At 39.9% G+C, this 16,178-nt stretch overlaps 1 protein-coding gene across 1 annotated transcript in view; it reads left to right on the forward strand.

Annotated features, from left to right (window-relative positions):
* setd1ba (SET domain containing 1B, histone lysine methyltransferase a) overlaps positions 1–15,381 on the forward strand; it is a 168,686-nt gene extending 153,305 nt beyond the window's left edge. The window contains 6 exon segments of the mRNA XM_068055493.1: positions 98–373; positions 5,997–7,688; positions 13,412–13,454; positions 13,456–13,576; positions 15,144–15,281; positions 15,340–15,381. Of these exon segments, the coding sequence (XP_067911594.1) occupies positions 98–373; positions 5,997–7,688; positions 13,412–13,454; positions 13,456–13,576; positions 15,144–15,281; positions 15,340–15,381 (2,312 nt within the window).
* Positions 15,382–16,178: the final 797 nt, after the last annotated feature.

Genomic DNA, 16,178 nt, shown 5'->3' on the forward strand with positions numbered 1-16,178 from the left:
ATCGGTTAGGAGGGTATGACGGAGAGCATAGATTTCTGTTCTCCAATGATTTAATTTTCCCTTGCTGAAAATAAAATTGCAATTCCTATCTTGGCAGATGAAGTGATCAGTGTTGCCTCATCCAAAGTGGAAGTGGAATATTCAGAAGACAGTGATGAATCCTCAGAATATGAATCTAGCTCGGAGGATGAGGAGGAGGAAGAGGAGGAAGAGAAGGAAAAAGAGTCACTATTAAGAGGGGCTGAGGTAAAGACAGAAGAAGAAGCCCATGAAGTGGATGAGGTAGTCGATGCCCTGAATGATGTTACAGATGAAGCTCCAGCAGAAACAGAACCAGGCTTAATATCGGTTTCATCACCAGAAGCAATTCCAGGTAGAGATAGCTGCATAATTAATATCTTACAATTACGAATCAAACTCTACAATTTTTTTGCAAATCCTATTATTGCAAAACTCTAAATCTCAATCCTCAAATTTTATCAATGTCATTAAGCAACATGAGAATCCGCCCTTCAGGAATATTCTGTGGCAACAATTTCATTCTTATCAATAGCACTCTGCCATTTGTTAAGGTTAGGCACTGCTGTCCTATGCTAGTGGTGTGGGTGTACTGTGTGTGCAGTACTTAGACAATAGCCCGAAATATTAATTTGCCCAATTTTATAGTAGTTTAGTTTCCGTATGCAGTTGATTACATTCGGCATGTATCCTACGTATATGATTAACATTAGAGGTAGACTCTCCATGATGTAATTTTGAGTATAAGAGCCCTGATATTCCTCGGGAGTTGGTGGGGGAAAACCATTCCATCAGGATAGAACTTCCTGCTACGATGTTGGCCCCATCCCAAATATAAAGGATGGAGCGATTAGCATAACTGGGTTGGGCGCTTACACCCTGCCATTAGAATTCTCTCTCGGGGATAGAAACGGGCACATGTTCAAAGGAACCGTGATATGCCCAAAATTCTTTTGCACTTTTTTCCTACCCCCCGCCACCCGCCAGACATAGAAAACCAGAGGAATTTTGAGACTGAGATGCCTTAGATCTGTTACAGAAATATAGGTAACTTGTAGTTCATCCTTTGTACGTGACAATTGAGCTGGATGCAAAGAATGAAGATGACACCTACAGTTGTAATCCTACCTTTCAAAGCTTGCTACATGGAGGATTTAGGATGCTAATATGTGATGCGGCAGATTTTGTTGGAATTTTTCAATGGGACAGCAGTTTAAAGGATTGCTCTGTAATGTGCCATGGTGGTGCAACATGCTTGTGTTGACCGCTAGAACATGGGTAGGTTCCTGCCCATGATTCCACACACAGTCTCCACTGCACCATCATTGGAACATTTGCTAGTGGAAACCAAGTACTTCCCAACAGATAGAAGAGGAAATCCATTAGAAGAGTCAACCTTGGCAATTACCATGCTCCTCCTATCATCTTGTTTGGAGTGGTACAGGCAGAAGTTGCATTCCTGCCCACTCATGGTAGATATGATGCATGGCATTGAAAGACCACAGAAAGGAACAGGGAAAATATTAAAATACCTTTATTTTATAACCGGATTTTATAGCATGGACCAAATTTAAATTGTGCATGAGCATAATTAAGATTCATTGTAACTTGTATAGGTATGTATAATCCAAACTGCTGATGGTTTAAAATCAAGCTTTCCCAATGATTTGAGGGTTATGGAGCTGTACAGACTAATAAAGTCCCAGGACCCAGGTTCAACTGTCACTACGCTGTGCTAGCTGATCTCAGCCAAGACAGCAACAGGAACACAATTGGCTGCAATGCCTCTGGGCTATGCAACAGAACACTGCAGAGTTCCCAATCCCTGATCGCTCTTTAACCACCCTTACTGGAAGAATGTTAGGTGAGAATTGGATTGAGCTGCACTGTGAAGAATCATATACTGGCAAGGACATCAGCACCTTCAGGAAAGCTGTTTAAAAACGTGTATAAATGGGATTCTTGGCTTTATAATTGGAGGTGTAGAGTACAAAAGCAAGGAAGTTATGTTAAATCTTTGGAAATCACTCGTTAGACCTCAGCTAGAGTATTGTGTCCTTGTGGGCAGCACACTCTAGAAAGGATGTCAAGGCTTTGGAAAGGGTGCAGAGGACATTTACTAGAATGGTGCCAGGGATGAAGGATTTCAGTTATCTGGGGAGATTACAATACTGAAAAGAAAGGGGGGGAAATTGCATTTATATAGTGCCTTTCACAACCACAGGATGTCCAAAGGACTTTAGAGCCAATTAAGTACTTTTGAAGTGTAGTCACTATTGTAATGCTGCCAATTTGCACACAGTAAGCTCGCATTAGCAGCAATGTGATAACGACCAGATAATCTGTTTTTGTAATGTTGGTTGAGGGATAAATGTTGCTCGGCATCAGGGATAACTCCCCGGCTCTTCTTCAGAATAGTGCTCTGGGAACTTTCCCATCCACCTGAGAGGGCTGACAGGACCTCAGGTTGATGGCACCTCTGACAGTACTGCACTGGAGTGTCAGCCTAGATTTTTGTGCTCATGTCCTGGAATGGGACTTGAACCCACAACCTTTTGACTCAAGGCGAGAGTGTTGCTAACTGAGCCACAGCTGACATAATGTTCATTAAGTACTGAAAATGAGCCTGAAAGAAAAAGAGAAGGTGGTGCCGTTTTTGCAAAGTCTACTTTGTTGATTAATATAATTCATTTAGTGTTAAGTTGTATGCTATCTTATCTTTTTAATGATTAGATATAAATTTATAGCTAATAGTTATTCCAGAATGGTTATTTTAACTTGATAGAGGCCTTTAAAATGATGAAGAGGTTTGATAGGGAGACAGTGATGTTTCCACTTGTACGGGACTCAAAAACTAAGGGTCATAAACATAAGATATTTGCTATTAAATCCAGTAGGGAATTCAGGAGAAACTTCTTTATCCAAAGACTGGCAAGAATGTGGAATGCAGTACCTTAAATTAGTTGAGGCAAAAAGCATAGATGCATTTAAGGCGAAGCTAGATTAAGCACATGAGGGAGAAAAGACTAGAAGGATATGTTGATAGGGTTGAAGAAGAGGGGTGCAAGGAGGCCCGTGTGGAGCATAAATGCTGGCGTAGACCGGTTGAGCCAAATGGTTTGTTTCTCGGCTGTAGACACGAGATATGACTGGAGTAGTTGGGATTGCTTTCCTTAGAGCAGAGGTGGTTAAGGGGAGATTTAATAGAGGTGTTCAATATTGAGGGGTTTTCATAGAGTGGATAGAGAAAAACTGTTTTCACGGGCAAAAGGATCGGTAACCAGAAGGCAGATTTAAAATAAGTGGGGGGAAAAAGCCAGGGAGGAGATGAGAATTTTTTTGCCCTGCAAATTGTGATGATCTGGAATGCACTCTATGAAAGGGTGCTGGAAGCAGCTTCAGTCATAACTTTAGGCCCCCCAACAGTAACCATACTGTAGGATGGGGTATACAGGAAGAAATAATGGAGGCTTGTGAGAAAGGTACAGCAATAATCTTGGGTGATTTTAATCTACAGATAGATTGGACAAATCAGATTGGCAAAGGTATCCTGAAAGATGAATTCATGGAGTGTTTTCGGGATAGTTTATTAGTAATTTCTTAAAGTAGACTGGGAAATTAGGTTAGGGATGTAGAGATGTAGTGGCAGACATTTAAGACAATATTTCATAACACTCAGCAAAGATACATTCCAGTGAGAAAGAAAAACTTTAGGGGAAGGATGCACCATCCATGGCTAACTAAGGAAGTTAAAGATAAAGATTGAAAGAAAAAGGGTACAAATCAGCGAAGAGTATTGACATGTCAGAAGATTGGACAGAATATAAAAAACAGCAAAGAATGATAAAGAATAATGAGAGAGAAAATAGAATATGAGAGAAAGGTAGCTGAAAATATAAAAACAGATAGTAAAAGTTTCTACAGTTATTTAAAAAGGAAAAGAGTAAGTAAAGTGAGTGTTGGTCCTCTACAAAGTGCGTCTGGGGAGTTAATAATGGAAAATAAGGAAATAGCGGAGGAATTGAACAGATTTTTTGCATCTGTCTTCACTGTAGAAGATACAATAACATCACAAAAATAATTGTGAATCAAGAGTTGAAAGGGAAGGAGGAACTTAAAACAGTTACCATCACCAGGAAAGGGGTACTGAGAAAACTGTTAGAACTAAAAGCTGACAAGTCCCCAGGCCCTGATGGACTTCATCCTAGGATCATAAAAGAAATGGCTGCTGAGATAGTGGATGCATTGGGTTTAATTTTTCAAAATTCCCTGGATTCTGGAAAGGTCCTATCAGATTGGAAAATAACAAATCTAACTCCACTATTCAAGAAAGGAGGGAGACAGAAAGCAGGAAACTACAGGCCAGTTAGCTTAACATCTGACATAGGGAAAATGCTGGAATCTATTATTAAGGCGGTTATAGCAGGTCATTTAGAAAATCTCAATTCAATCAGGCAGAGTCAACGTGGTTTTGTGAAAGGGAAATCGTATTTAATTTGATAGAGTTCTTTGAGGAAGTAATGAGCAACATGGATAAAGGGGAACCTGTGGATGTGGTGTACTTGGATTTCCAGAAGGCATTTGACAAGGTACCACATCAAAGGTTACTACACAAAATAAGAGCCCATGGTATAGGAGGTAACATAGAGTATTGGTTAGCTAACAGGAAACAGAGAGTGTACATAAATGGGTGGTTTTCAGGTTGCCAAGCTGTAACCGGTGGAGTGCCTCAGGGATCGGTGCTGGGGCCTCAACTGTTTACAATCTATATCAATGACTTGGATGAAGGGACAGCATTTATGGTTGCCAAAGTTCCTGATGACACGAAGATAGACAGTTGTGAGTTGTGAAGAGAAATAAGGACTCTGCAAAAGGATATAGATAGGTTAAGTGAGTGGGCAAAGATTTGGTAGATGGAGTATAATGTGGGAAAGTGTGAACTTGTCCCCTTTGGCCGGAAGAATAGAAAAGCAACATGTTATTTAAATGGAGAGAGATTGCAGGACTGTGAGAAAGAGAGGGATCTGGGTGTCCTTGCACATGATACACAAAAAGTTAGTATGCAGGTACAGTAAGTGATTAAGAATGCAAATACAATGTTGTTGTTTATTGCAAGGGGAATGGAATACAGAAGTAGAGATGTTTTGCTACAGTTGGACACTTTGGTGAGACCACATCTAGAGTATTGTGTACAGTTTTGGTCTCTTTACTTAAGAAAAGATATCATTGCATTGTAATCGGTTCAGCGAAGGTTCACTCGACTGATTCCTGGGATGAGTGGGTTAACTTAGGAGGAAAGGTTGGACAGGTTGGATCTTTATTCATTGGAGTTTAGAAGAATGAGAGGTGATCTTATTGAAACATATAAGATCCTGAGGGGACTTTACAGGGTGGATGTTTCCCCTTGTGGGAGAGACTAAAATTAGGGGGCACAGTTTAAAAATAAGGGGTCTCCCATTTAAGACAGAGATGAGAATTTTCTTCTCTGAGGGTCGTGGGTCTGTGGAACTCTCTTCCCCAGAGAGCAATGGAGGCAGGGTCATTGAATGTTTTTAAGGTAGAGGTAAACAGATTCTTGACAAACAAGGGAATCAAAAGGTATCGGGGGTAGGCAGGAATGTGGAGTTGGTTCCACAAACAGATCAGCCGTGATTTTATAGAATGGCGGAGCAGGCTCGAGGGGTTGAATAGCCTACTCCTAGCTCATATGTATATATGTTCGTATGAACTTAGATCACTACTTAAGAAGGAAAAATTTGCCGAGCTATGGGGGAAAGAGCACGGGAGTGGGATAAATTGGTAGCTCTTTCAGAGAGCCAGCACAGGGTAGGATGGGCCAAATTGCCTTCTGTGCTGTATGACTCTGATAGGAGGGAGGGGGAGAAGTGAAGGTTTATATTTCATGGGAATGTCTCAAATCCATATGTAGTTTAGTTATTAAGTTTTTTATTTGAGTGTTCCATTGATCTTTTTTGCAGCAAAGGAGCCTGAGCCAGACATTGAATTGGAACCTGAAATAGCTGAGTCTCAAAAGGTAGACACAGCCGAGGATGTTGGAACTCACAGGCCGCCCACCCCAACAGGAGCCTTTGCTGCTCTGTCAGTTATTAAAGGCAGCGTTCTGAACAAGTCTGATGACAGTGACTCAGAAATGCGTAATAAAATTAAGTTCACTTCACCATCAGCAGATGAGGATGATGGTCTTCCACGCACACCTGGCAGAGAAATCACAATCCATTCTGACTCTGACACTTCCATGTCATCCCTTGCAAAACCATCTGTGTCCATACCAGCAATTCCTCCAACACCAGGGAGACGGGAGGGACCTGTAGTCATTAGATCACCCATGCCTGAACATCCAGTTTTGGTGAAAGCAGCATCTGAAGATGGTCCACCAAGAACTCCTGGGCGTGATTTTGTGGCTGATTCTGTGAAAAGTTTTACGACATCCCTGAGCACTGAGACAATTCCACAGACGCCAGGAAGTGAAGGACCATTAACAGGGAACAGCTTGACTCTGAGTTCACCTCACATTCCTGGCAGTCCATTTACATATCCATCTCAGTCACCTGGTGTAAATTCTGGAGTTCCTCGTACTCCAGGCAGAGATTTTAACTTTTCTGTAGCTTTCCCTGAAGCAAATACTGCTGTATCTCCATCATTGGCATCCAAAAAGCCTTCACTGGATGGAGAAAGAGAACATCTAACGTCTTCTACTACTTCCCCATTGCTAAGTGTAAATAGTTTGCTACCACCTTCCCTTCCTCTCCCTGTCACATTTATTACTCCTCCTAACTTCCCAATGGACCTTGGGTTATTGCCCGATTCTGCCTCGAGTCCATCAATAAAGCCCACAAGTGTGCCAAATAACAGAGAAAAATTAGAAGACAAAAACAAACCGGAAACTGAAACAGCATTAATCTTGTCAGAACCAGTACCTTCTTTACCTCTCAGTAATGTTCCAAACCAAAAGATCCCACATCACAAGATCAGCTATGCAAAGGAAAAACAGGTGTCTCAACCACCAGTCCCCACTTTTGATTCCCAGTTGAAAGAGGAACCAAAGGTTAAAGTTGGCAGTAAGCTACAACCTCCTCTGCAGGCCAGTATAGCTCAAGCTGATACTAAAGACTTCTGTAGTCAGTGGGGTGATGATCAATTTGGAGTGAAAGACCCAGCAGCTGTTACATTAGACTTTAGGGAAGATGTCTACTTACAGAAGATTAAGCCTTCTTCAGAGGAAAGTGTCATGAATAACACAGATACATTTTGGGACTGTAGAAGCAAAAAACATCTAAAAGAATCTGACAGGTTGGCTTTGAAAGAACTGCAGATGAAGATCAAAATTGAAGATGAGGAGGATGAAGATGAAGAATATGAAGATGAAGAGAAACAAGAAAAAGCCAAATTTAGAGAACGATGGACTCGAAGGCATAGGAAAAAACATGAGGATGAGTGGTATGAAGACATTCTATCATCTGAATCTTCACCACCTAGGTCACTATTTGAACCTCGCTCTGAATTTGAGGAGATGACCATTTTATATGACATATGGAATGAAGGAATGGATGAGGAAGACATTAAATTCATGAAGATTACCTATGATAGAATGCTTCTGCAGGATAATTGCATGGACTGTCTGAATGACACACTTTGGGTCCATCATCCTTATATCCTTTCAATTATGATAGTCATTATGTGGCATCTATGACAACAGTTTTTCTTGAGCATGGTCACTTCTTTTGTCTTTTGAGATGAGAGAATTTTATGGTACATTCCAGATCATCTTCAATCATGTCTGATTCTTAAATTTCTTTGTGCTGTTGATAAATGGAATTAGTTAATGGAAAATAATTCAGCATTATAATTCTTGCTCTTCTACAGAATCCTTAGTTAGAAAAGGAACAGGAAACTTATTTATTTATTCCTATACACAATAATGGCTCAGATTATCCTGTGTTGAATAGTTTTTCCACTTCTCACATACATGAATGCACACACTTGGAGCCAAACATTTATGCTTGTACAACGTTAAGCAAATGGGAGAAATTCAATTTGTGCATTTGGAATTTAAAGTGAAAATATTAACCCAGCCTCCAATGGCTGATTTGAAAAATGCACTTTCTAATGTGTTACTGAACCATCTACACCAGTAATGTTCCAAGTTAAGTCCCTGGTCTGTACAGAGGTGGTTGCTGAACAGGCCACTCCATTGTTAGTCTCAACTTCGCTAAACTAGCAATGGACGAAAAAAAGCCAAATTTCACGCTGAGTGAAAGAGACAAAACAAGTGAAGAAGATTGAAAACGGGCGCATCAGTTTATTAAACTGTAAACATTGAATATTCTGAGGCATTTACAGTGTGTACTGCAGTAAATAATTTCTAAGATACTTGTTCCATTTCAAACTAAGTAACTTATCTGTTCAATCCACAGATGCTGTCTGACCTGTTGAATGTTTGTAGTATTTTCTGGCTTTCCGATTTGTAGTTTTTGCACTTCACCAGTCTCCATTAATCCTCCCTTCCTTTTGCCTCATTATAAATAAACCGTTGCTAGACAGAAAATGGCTATTGTAAATATTGGGCCATTTTGCCAGTGTTTGGTGCAGCAGCGCAATATGAAATTATTTGTATTTTTTGCAATAGCAGTGTATTTAAAGAGTTTTAAAATTAGATGTAAGTAATTAATGCAACAGTCACTGCCTTGGGGAATACCCTGAGTCAACTCCACATTTATAGCAGTCTATATCTAGCTTGCACAATTACATATACCATTTAAACATGTTTTTATTTATTTCAAGTCCTGAAAGCAACAATTGCATGACAACTTACTAGGTTTAACAAACTTATAGCATTCCAACCAGCTCCTTATACCTAGCTGTCTATATATTATTAAAACATTATGAGACATACTTTCTGTTAAACATTCCTTCCTGTATCACAATTTTGAGCTAGGCCTTCTAAGTTAACATTTAACATTGAAACTGCCTATGCCAATATTTAAAACAGCAAAATCCTTTCCCAATATGTCTATTTTTAACTGTCGTGGTTTGTCGATGAACAACTGAATCACTCAAAATGCTTCTTGAAAAAACAACTGTCACTTTTTTCTCTCAATAACTCCAATTTCTAATGCCCAAAATAAGGTTCTAAACTGAATAAAGTGTCAGAAATGTAAAAATTTTACAGTAATGTTATTAAATATACCTTTTGTGTCTTTTAATACCTTTACTAAAGCTTTTATTTGAAGGCCTCAAACTGTCTCAAATTTAATGGGCTTTGACTGGAAAAATTTCAGCAGTTTCATCTCAAATTTCATCTCAAAAGTTAGACGGGCATTCTCTGCATTCTGAGCATGTGCATTTACCAAATTTCCCAACATGCAATCTGTGCATCTTCATGACTTCGTACTCTTCCCTCCACGACCATAAACCATGCAAATATGAGTATTAAGATCACATGCCCAACAATGGTGTCCATTGCTCATTTTTTATTTACTAATCAGGAATGCAATTAGCCACATCTGAATTCCCAATTAGCCAGTGGCTAATGTATTGGATAACATTGCTTTAATGTAGGAAATTATAGACGGAAACCAACTGACAATGGGGAAGGTGATTGGGAGGAAGGGTAGTTGAGGCAATATATCCAATGGTGCACAACAAGCTGTAGATGGATCAGATGGAGGCTGATGGACGGGGATATCACAAGGGGTTGGGCCCCAGATGGTTTGAAATGGACGAATGGCAGTTTGGGACCTATTCTCCTGGGCTGCAGTCCCCACAAGGCTGCACAGTCCAGCAATTTTAATACTGCCAGTCTTCGGTCCTCAAGCCTCCAATACCTCAGTATCCCCCTCTCTAGAATTTCGCACCCCATTTCCAAGATCCCAGGTCCCCCTCTGTGTTCATGTTCCCAGTTCTTCCTGATTTCTGGAACTCCAGCAACATTTCAAAAACTTCCCTCTCGAGTGCTACAGGAACCCCATTCCAGTGGGGTTGAGGTTCACAAGGAGGAGGTGTTAGCAATTTTGGAAGGTGTGAAAATAGATAAGTCCCCTGGGCCAGATGGGATTTATCCTAGGATTCTCTGGGAAGCGAGGGAGGAGATTGCAGAGCCTTTGTCCTTGATCTTTATGTCGTCATTGTCGACAGGAATAGTGCCGGAAGACTGGAGGATTGCAAATGTTGTCCCCTTGTTCAAGAAGGGGAGTAGAGACAGCCCTGGTAATTATAGACCTGTGAGCCTTACTTCGGTTGTGGGTAAAATGTTGGAAAAGGTTATAAGAGACAGGATTTATAATCATCTTGAAAAGAATAAGTACATTAGAGATAGTCAGCACGGTTTTGTGACGGGTAGGTCGTGCCTCACAAATCTTATTGAGTTTTTCGAGAAGGTGACCAAACAGGTGGATGAGGGTAAAGCAGTGGATGTGGTGTATATGGATTTCAGTAAGGCGTTTGATAAGGTTCCCCACGGTAGGCTATTGCAGAAAATACGGAAGTATGGGGTTGAAGGCGATTTAGAGCTTTGGATCAGAAATTGGCTAGCTGAAAGAAGACAGAGGGTGGTGGTTGATGGCAAATGTTCATCCTGGAGTTTAGTTACTAGTGGTGTACCGCAAGGATCTGTTTTGGGGCCACTGCTGTTTGTCATTTTTATAAATGACCTGGAAGAGGGTGTAGAAGGGTGGGTTAGTAAATTTGCAGATGACACTAAGGTCGGTGGAGTTGTGGATAGTGCCGAAGGATGTTGTAGGGTACAGAGAGACATAGATAGGCTGCAGAGCTGGGCTGAGAGATGGCAAATGGAGTTTAATGCGGAAAAGTGTGAGGTGATTCACTTTGGAAGGAGTAACAGGAATGGGCTAATGGGAAGATTCTTGGTAGTGTAGATGAACAGAGAGATCTTGGTGTCCAGGTGCATAAATCCCTGAAGGTTGCTAACCAGGTTAATAGGGCTGTTAAGAAGGCATATGGTGTGTTAGCTTTTATTAGTAGGGGGGTCGAGTTTCGGAGCCACGAGGTCATGCTGCAGCTGTACAAAACTCTGGTGAGACCGCACCTGGAGTATTGCGTGCAGTTCTGGTCACCGCATTATAGGAAGGAAGTGGAAGCTATGGAAAGAGTGCAGAGGAGATTTACTAGGATGTTGCCTGGTATGGAGGGAAGGTCTTACGAGGAAAGGCTGAGGGACTTGAGGTTGTTTTCGTTGGAGAGAAGGAGGAGGAGAGGTGACTTAATAGAGACATATAAGATAATCAGAGGGTTAGATAGGGTGGATAGTGAGAGTCTTTTTCCTCGGATGGTGATGGCAAACACGAGGGGACATAGCTTCAAGTTGAGGGGTGATAGATATAGGACAGATGTGAGAGGTAGTTTCTTTACTCAGAGAGTAGTAAGGGCGTGGAACGCCCTGCCTGCAGCAGTAGTAGATTCGCCAACTTTAAGGGCATTTAAGTGGACATTGGATAGACATATGGATGAAAATGGAATAGTGTAGGTCAGATGGTTTCACAGGTCGGCGCAACATCAAGGGCCGAAGGGCCTGTACTGCGCTGTAATGTTCTAATTCTAATTCTAATTCAGTGCTTTCAGAGCATGGGACCCTCTCAAAACAATGCTAAACCCTGAAATTCTATGCAAGTTATTCCAGAGCCACCTCTCTCCCAATGCTGACGCAGTATTCCTAGTGGTACTAATTGGCATCACACCCTTGTACTTACAAAATCTTTGACTAATTGTGAGCATTGCCACAGGTCATTTGTTTAAAAGGTTTATGCATATCTTGTATATGCTGCACACTTTCATTTCTTCCTATTACATGTTTTATGTTAATTTTTGCAAGCAAACTGAAAACTCCCTTCAAAATGAGGAAACTTGTATCTAAACATGTCAATATTAATAATAGGAAAATTCAATCTCAACGTTTTATTGGGAAAAGTGATTGTAAACATTTCAACATCATGCTTTTATAATTTTTTTTAATTTCATATTTGTCACAACCTGTACTGATAAGACTTGCAGCTTGTTGGTTTTAAGTAAAGTTTAGAAAGCGTGTTAAGCCAAGTAATACATACCATTATTGTCATACATAATACATTATCTTTCCTCATCCTAATTTGAGGTTGATTCCAAAACTCAATAATTTATTTTAAAACAAGCAGAAAACATCTGTGGTAGCTAATGCAAATATTCTAATTTTAGACAGAGGCAGGAGCAGAAGAGACTGGAAAGAGAGAGATAATAAACATGGCAGGGATACAACCATACACTTTCAGGAACCAATCAGTAAACACCAAATTTACTGCTTACAGAAATCTTTTAGAAAGTTACAAGCCAGTGTTGTGTGTCCTGAGATGCCTCCATCCTCATCTGGTGGTGTCAGAGAGGACTGACATTACCACCACCTCTTACTCCACTCATTAATGCAATTAGCAGGAATCCATCAAGGAGTCAAACTCGATATTCCACCCCCAGGTCTACTAAATATTGTATTCCATTTCCAGTGATGCCAAACCCCTAGACCCACTCCACTGCTTCTAACGTCATTACTATCAAATTGCAGCACTACCAAAATGTAAGACCACCTCCAGTATAAGTAAATCCCATTTCCCATAAGTACTACTGCTAAGCACCAGATAATTTTTTTTTTTAAACAGGTAAAGAAATATAATGGTTTATGATTTTCACTGAATAATGGACAGCCATAGAATTTTATTTCCAATGTCCTAATAAAAAGCCCGAGAAAACAATTAATAAAAATTGATTATAGAAACAGGAGTAGGCCATTCAGCAGTCACTCTAAATCAATCTTTTTTTCCCCCTCCCAACAGGACACAAATACTCCAGTTAATGTAAAATAGCTTATGTTCCGACTGTCAATGAGAGGGTCATGGGAAATCTGCCATTATACCGAATATTTATAACTAAAATTTGTAATGTGAAATAAATTTAATATCCACGTGTTACATTCTTACTAATTATGTTTTTAATGAATTTTGCTGAAAATTATTTGTTTCACTATGTGATCTTTTTACTTTGAGGATGCTTGATACACTTTGGTTACTGGAACTCACTGTCTGTAAGGTGGTGGAAGCAGAGACGATCAATGATTTCAAAAGGAAATTGCATCGGCATTTGAGGGAAATAAACTTGCAGGGCTACAGGGATAGAGTGGGGGGATGGGACTGCATGGATTGCTCTACAGAGAGCTGGCATGGACTCGGTGAACCGAATGGCCTCCTCCTGTGCTCTGATGGCTCTCTGACTTCTAACTTGAAGCAAGATTGTGAGAAAATCTCACTGTTTTAATACAATCTTTCACTAATAAAGCAACTTTTTGCTTGATGTGTCTGGAAACACTTCAGAATTTCTCCTTAACACCTTGCACATACTTATAGTTCCACTGTTAAGAAAAGAAAAAGGAGGACGGAATGAGGAGCATGTCACAGGCTGTGCCCGCAGTGAAGGCTATTACAAGATCAGTAAGAAGGACAAAGCAAAATACCTCAACATCAGTGGCGCGTTAGCTGATGAGCCACCAGCTGACACACAAGTAGATTACTGAGCAGAAAAAACATTGGAGGGTAAATTTGAAATGGGGATTCTGATTTCCTAATAATTGTCATTTTTTTTCTGGGCCTGATTTGTATCTGAAGTCCAAGATTAAATTCTGAAGGCACTTTAGAACTCATGCAACAATGTTTAATTTTTTTAGATGCAAAAAATGGGTCTCTTCCATCATTTTTGCTTTTATTTTGGTGTTGGGGGTTGGATGCATTGAAGCTAAACTAGGTTGATCATGACTGTAGTGTATTATTGTAGTGGGAGTGGGACTAAATGAATGTGTCATATTTAATTGCTTTTAACATGATAGGGTTATGGCAAAGTCACACATATACAAAGGGAGAAAGTTAAGTTTGCACTTGATTTTTTAAAACCAGATCTGTACATGTTCAGTGGTCAAAATATATTTTTTTTTGTTGAGATTTTCAGCTTTATGTTGTTCAGGTTTACAATTTAGTGAGTTTAGTTTCAGTACTTTTTACCAACTAATTATTGGTTCACTGTATAGCTCTTCTTGATTATTATAAAATATTGTTGAAAGTATATTACCAGAATATGTAATTGTGCTTTAGAGTAGGTATTGTCATTATAGCCTGGGCAACATGCTCTATTAACCAATTTAGAACACCGTGAATAATATGTTGTGACAAGTTTACCATTGTGCTAGTTATGGATATAACAATTTAACTGAAATAAACGAAAGAAGCTGGTGGCCCATATGACCTGCCTATTAACCATTCCAAGTAGTAATTCCTTTGCAGACGTTATTACCAGGTAGAACAGTATTTGGGAGTCGTATAAAAAGTGAGTTGTGTGTTATTCAGGTAGTATATTGTGTAATTTCCTTCTGAATGAAGAATTGGGTCCCTTAAGATGTTGTAATCAGAGCTCCGCAGAACATTGTGCCAAACAATTGTAGGGAATTTTCTTATTTCCTGTGATGAAATTGTACAAAATTATGAATATATATAAATAAATAGGTATTGTCTGTTCCTAAATCTCAGTGACATTCTTCTCCCGCTCCCCATTAATGTTGGCATTTCTCTTTTTCCTTCCCAATGGTTCACAGAGCCAGTGGGTTCCACTTTTGGCACAGCTCTGTGAGATTGAACTTTGCCACAGGCTGTGCATGAGAGTCCCTAATCTTGCTAAACTGTTGCAAGATTTCCAACCTACAGTATGGAACAGTGTTGAATCCCCTAGAACAGCAGACTATCAGTTAGCACTAGAAGTGACAGTGCGGAATCAGTTGCAGAGCAGAGGAGGGTGATTTTTATGGATTCCATGATTAAAAACAGCACTGAAATTTTTCAGTGACCCTGAACTTGACAGCTGTTGTATTTTGGAGACATGTATTTGTTTGTCAGATTGCTATAAAACACGTTATCACAAGACAATGAGAGCTAATAATTTCCATCTCCATTCAGCATCAAACATACTGTACGAGGCAAATAACTAATTATAAGAACTCTTTATTTGATGTACAAGAGAAAAGTGTGATGAACACTGCAGATTCTAGCAGGACCAATATTAATAACGCACTCTCCTTCAAACAGGGAATGAGTATTCCAGCCCAACCACATGCTTCCACTCGAGCAGGCTCAGAAAGGCGGTCGGAGCAGCGCAGACTCCTGTCGTCTTTCATGGGTGGCTTACCTGCAGACAGCGATCTCCTTAAATTTAATCAACTGAAGGTTTGTGATCTCAGTTCATTAATTTTCTCTGTAGTTCCTATTGTTTTCCCTTTTCTAGGATCCTAACTACAACATGTTTTTCTATCACACTTCATTTTAAGTAAAACTTGACCAGTTGCCACCTCGAAATTGAATGTACTTTGTACAAGTGAACTGAATGCAAAGAAGTCTTGCATTTTGTTACTCTGCTGACTTTCTCTCTAATGACCACAATCTTTCTCAGTTGGTTTATTCCTATTTTAATATATTTAAGCCACAGAGATGTCTTGCTGAAAACTGTGGACAGCTATGCTTGAATAATCTATGTTAAATCAGAAGCATTTAAAATAGTCAACTTTTATTTATTCTATCTTCCTCTCCTTTTCTGAAATTGTTCAGTTATTCTTGCTGGGTTATGGTTTCATGGGTACTGGAAACTCCTGGTACCTTGCCAAATGGCTAGTTTTAGCTTGAGTCTGGATGGTGAGTGTTGGCAGGCTAGCTACCTGCAGGAATTGCAGCTGAGCTTGATCCTGTGCAGTTTTCCACATTGGAAACCAAGAAGGCCCTCCCTTCCCCCTGCCCTGGCTGGGATTGGCTAACTCTGCACATATTGGGGATCAAATCTGGGATATACCTAGTCTGTATGGCTTAACTATCCACTGCCTTATCCAGCTAAGTCAGGGTGGCAGCTTCTGAATGTTTCTTATTCCTAGCCAAGGTTGGAAACAAAACATGAATTTGTGTAGTACAGAGGAAACAGAATTTTTGAAAATTAAATTATCAAAACATTTGTTCTTCAGTCTATTTTTGTTGGTTTTTAATATTCATTCACAAGCTGTGGGCATTACTACAAGGCCAGCATTTATTGCCCATCCCTAAGTGCTCTTAATTGAGTGGCTTGCTAGGCCATTTCAG

The sequence above is a fragment of the Heterodontus francisci genome, chromosome 23 (genome assembly GCF_036365525.1).
Source record: "Heterodontus francisci isolate sHetFra1 chromosome 23, sHetFra1.hap1, whole genome shotgun sequence".
In the NCBI taxonomy this organism is placed as follows: domain Eukaryota; kingdom Metazoa; phylum Chordata; class Chondrichthyes; order Heterodontiformes; family Heterodontidae; genus Heterodontus; species Heterodontus francisci.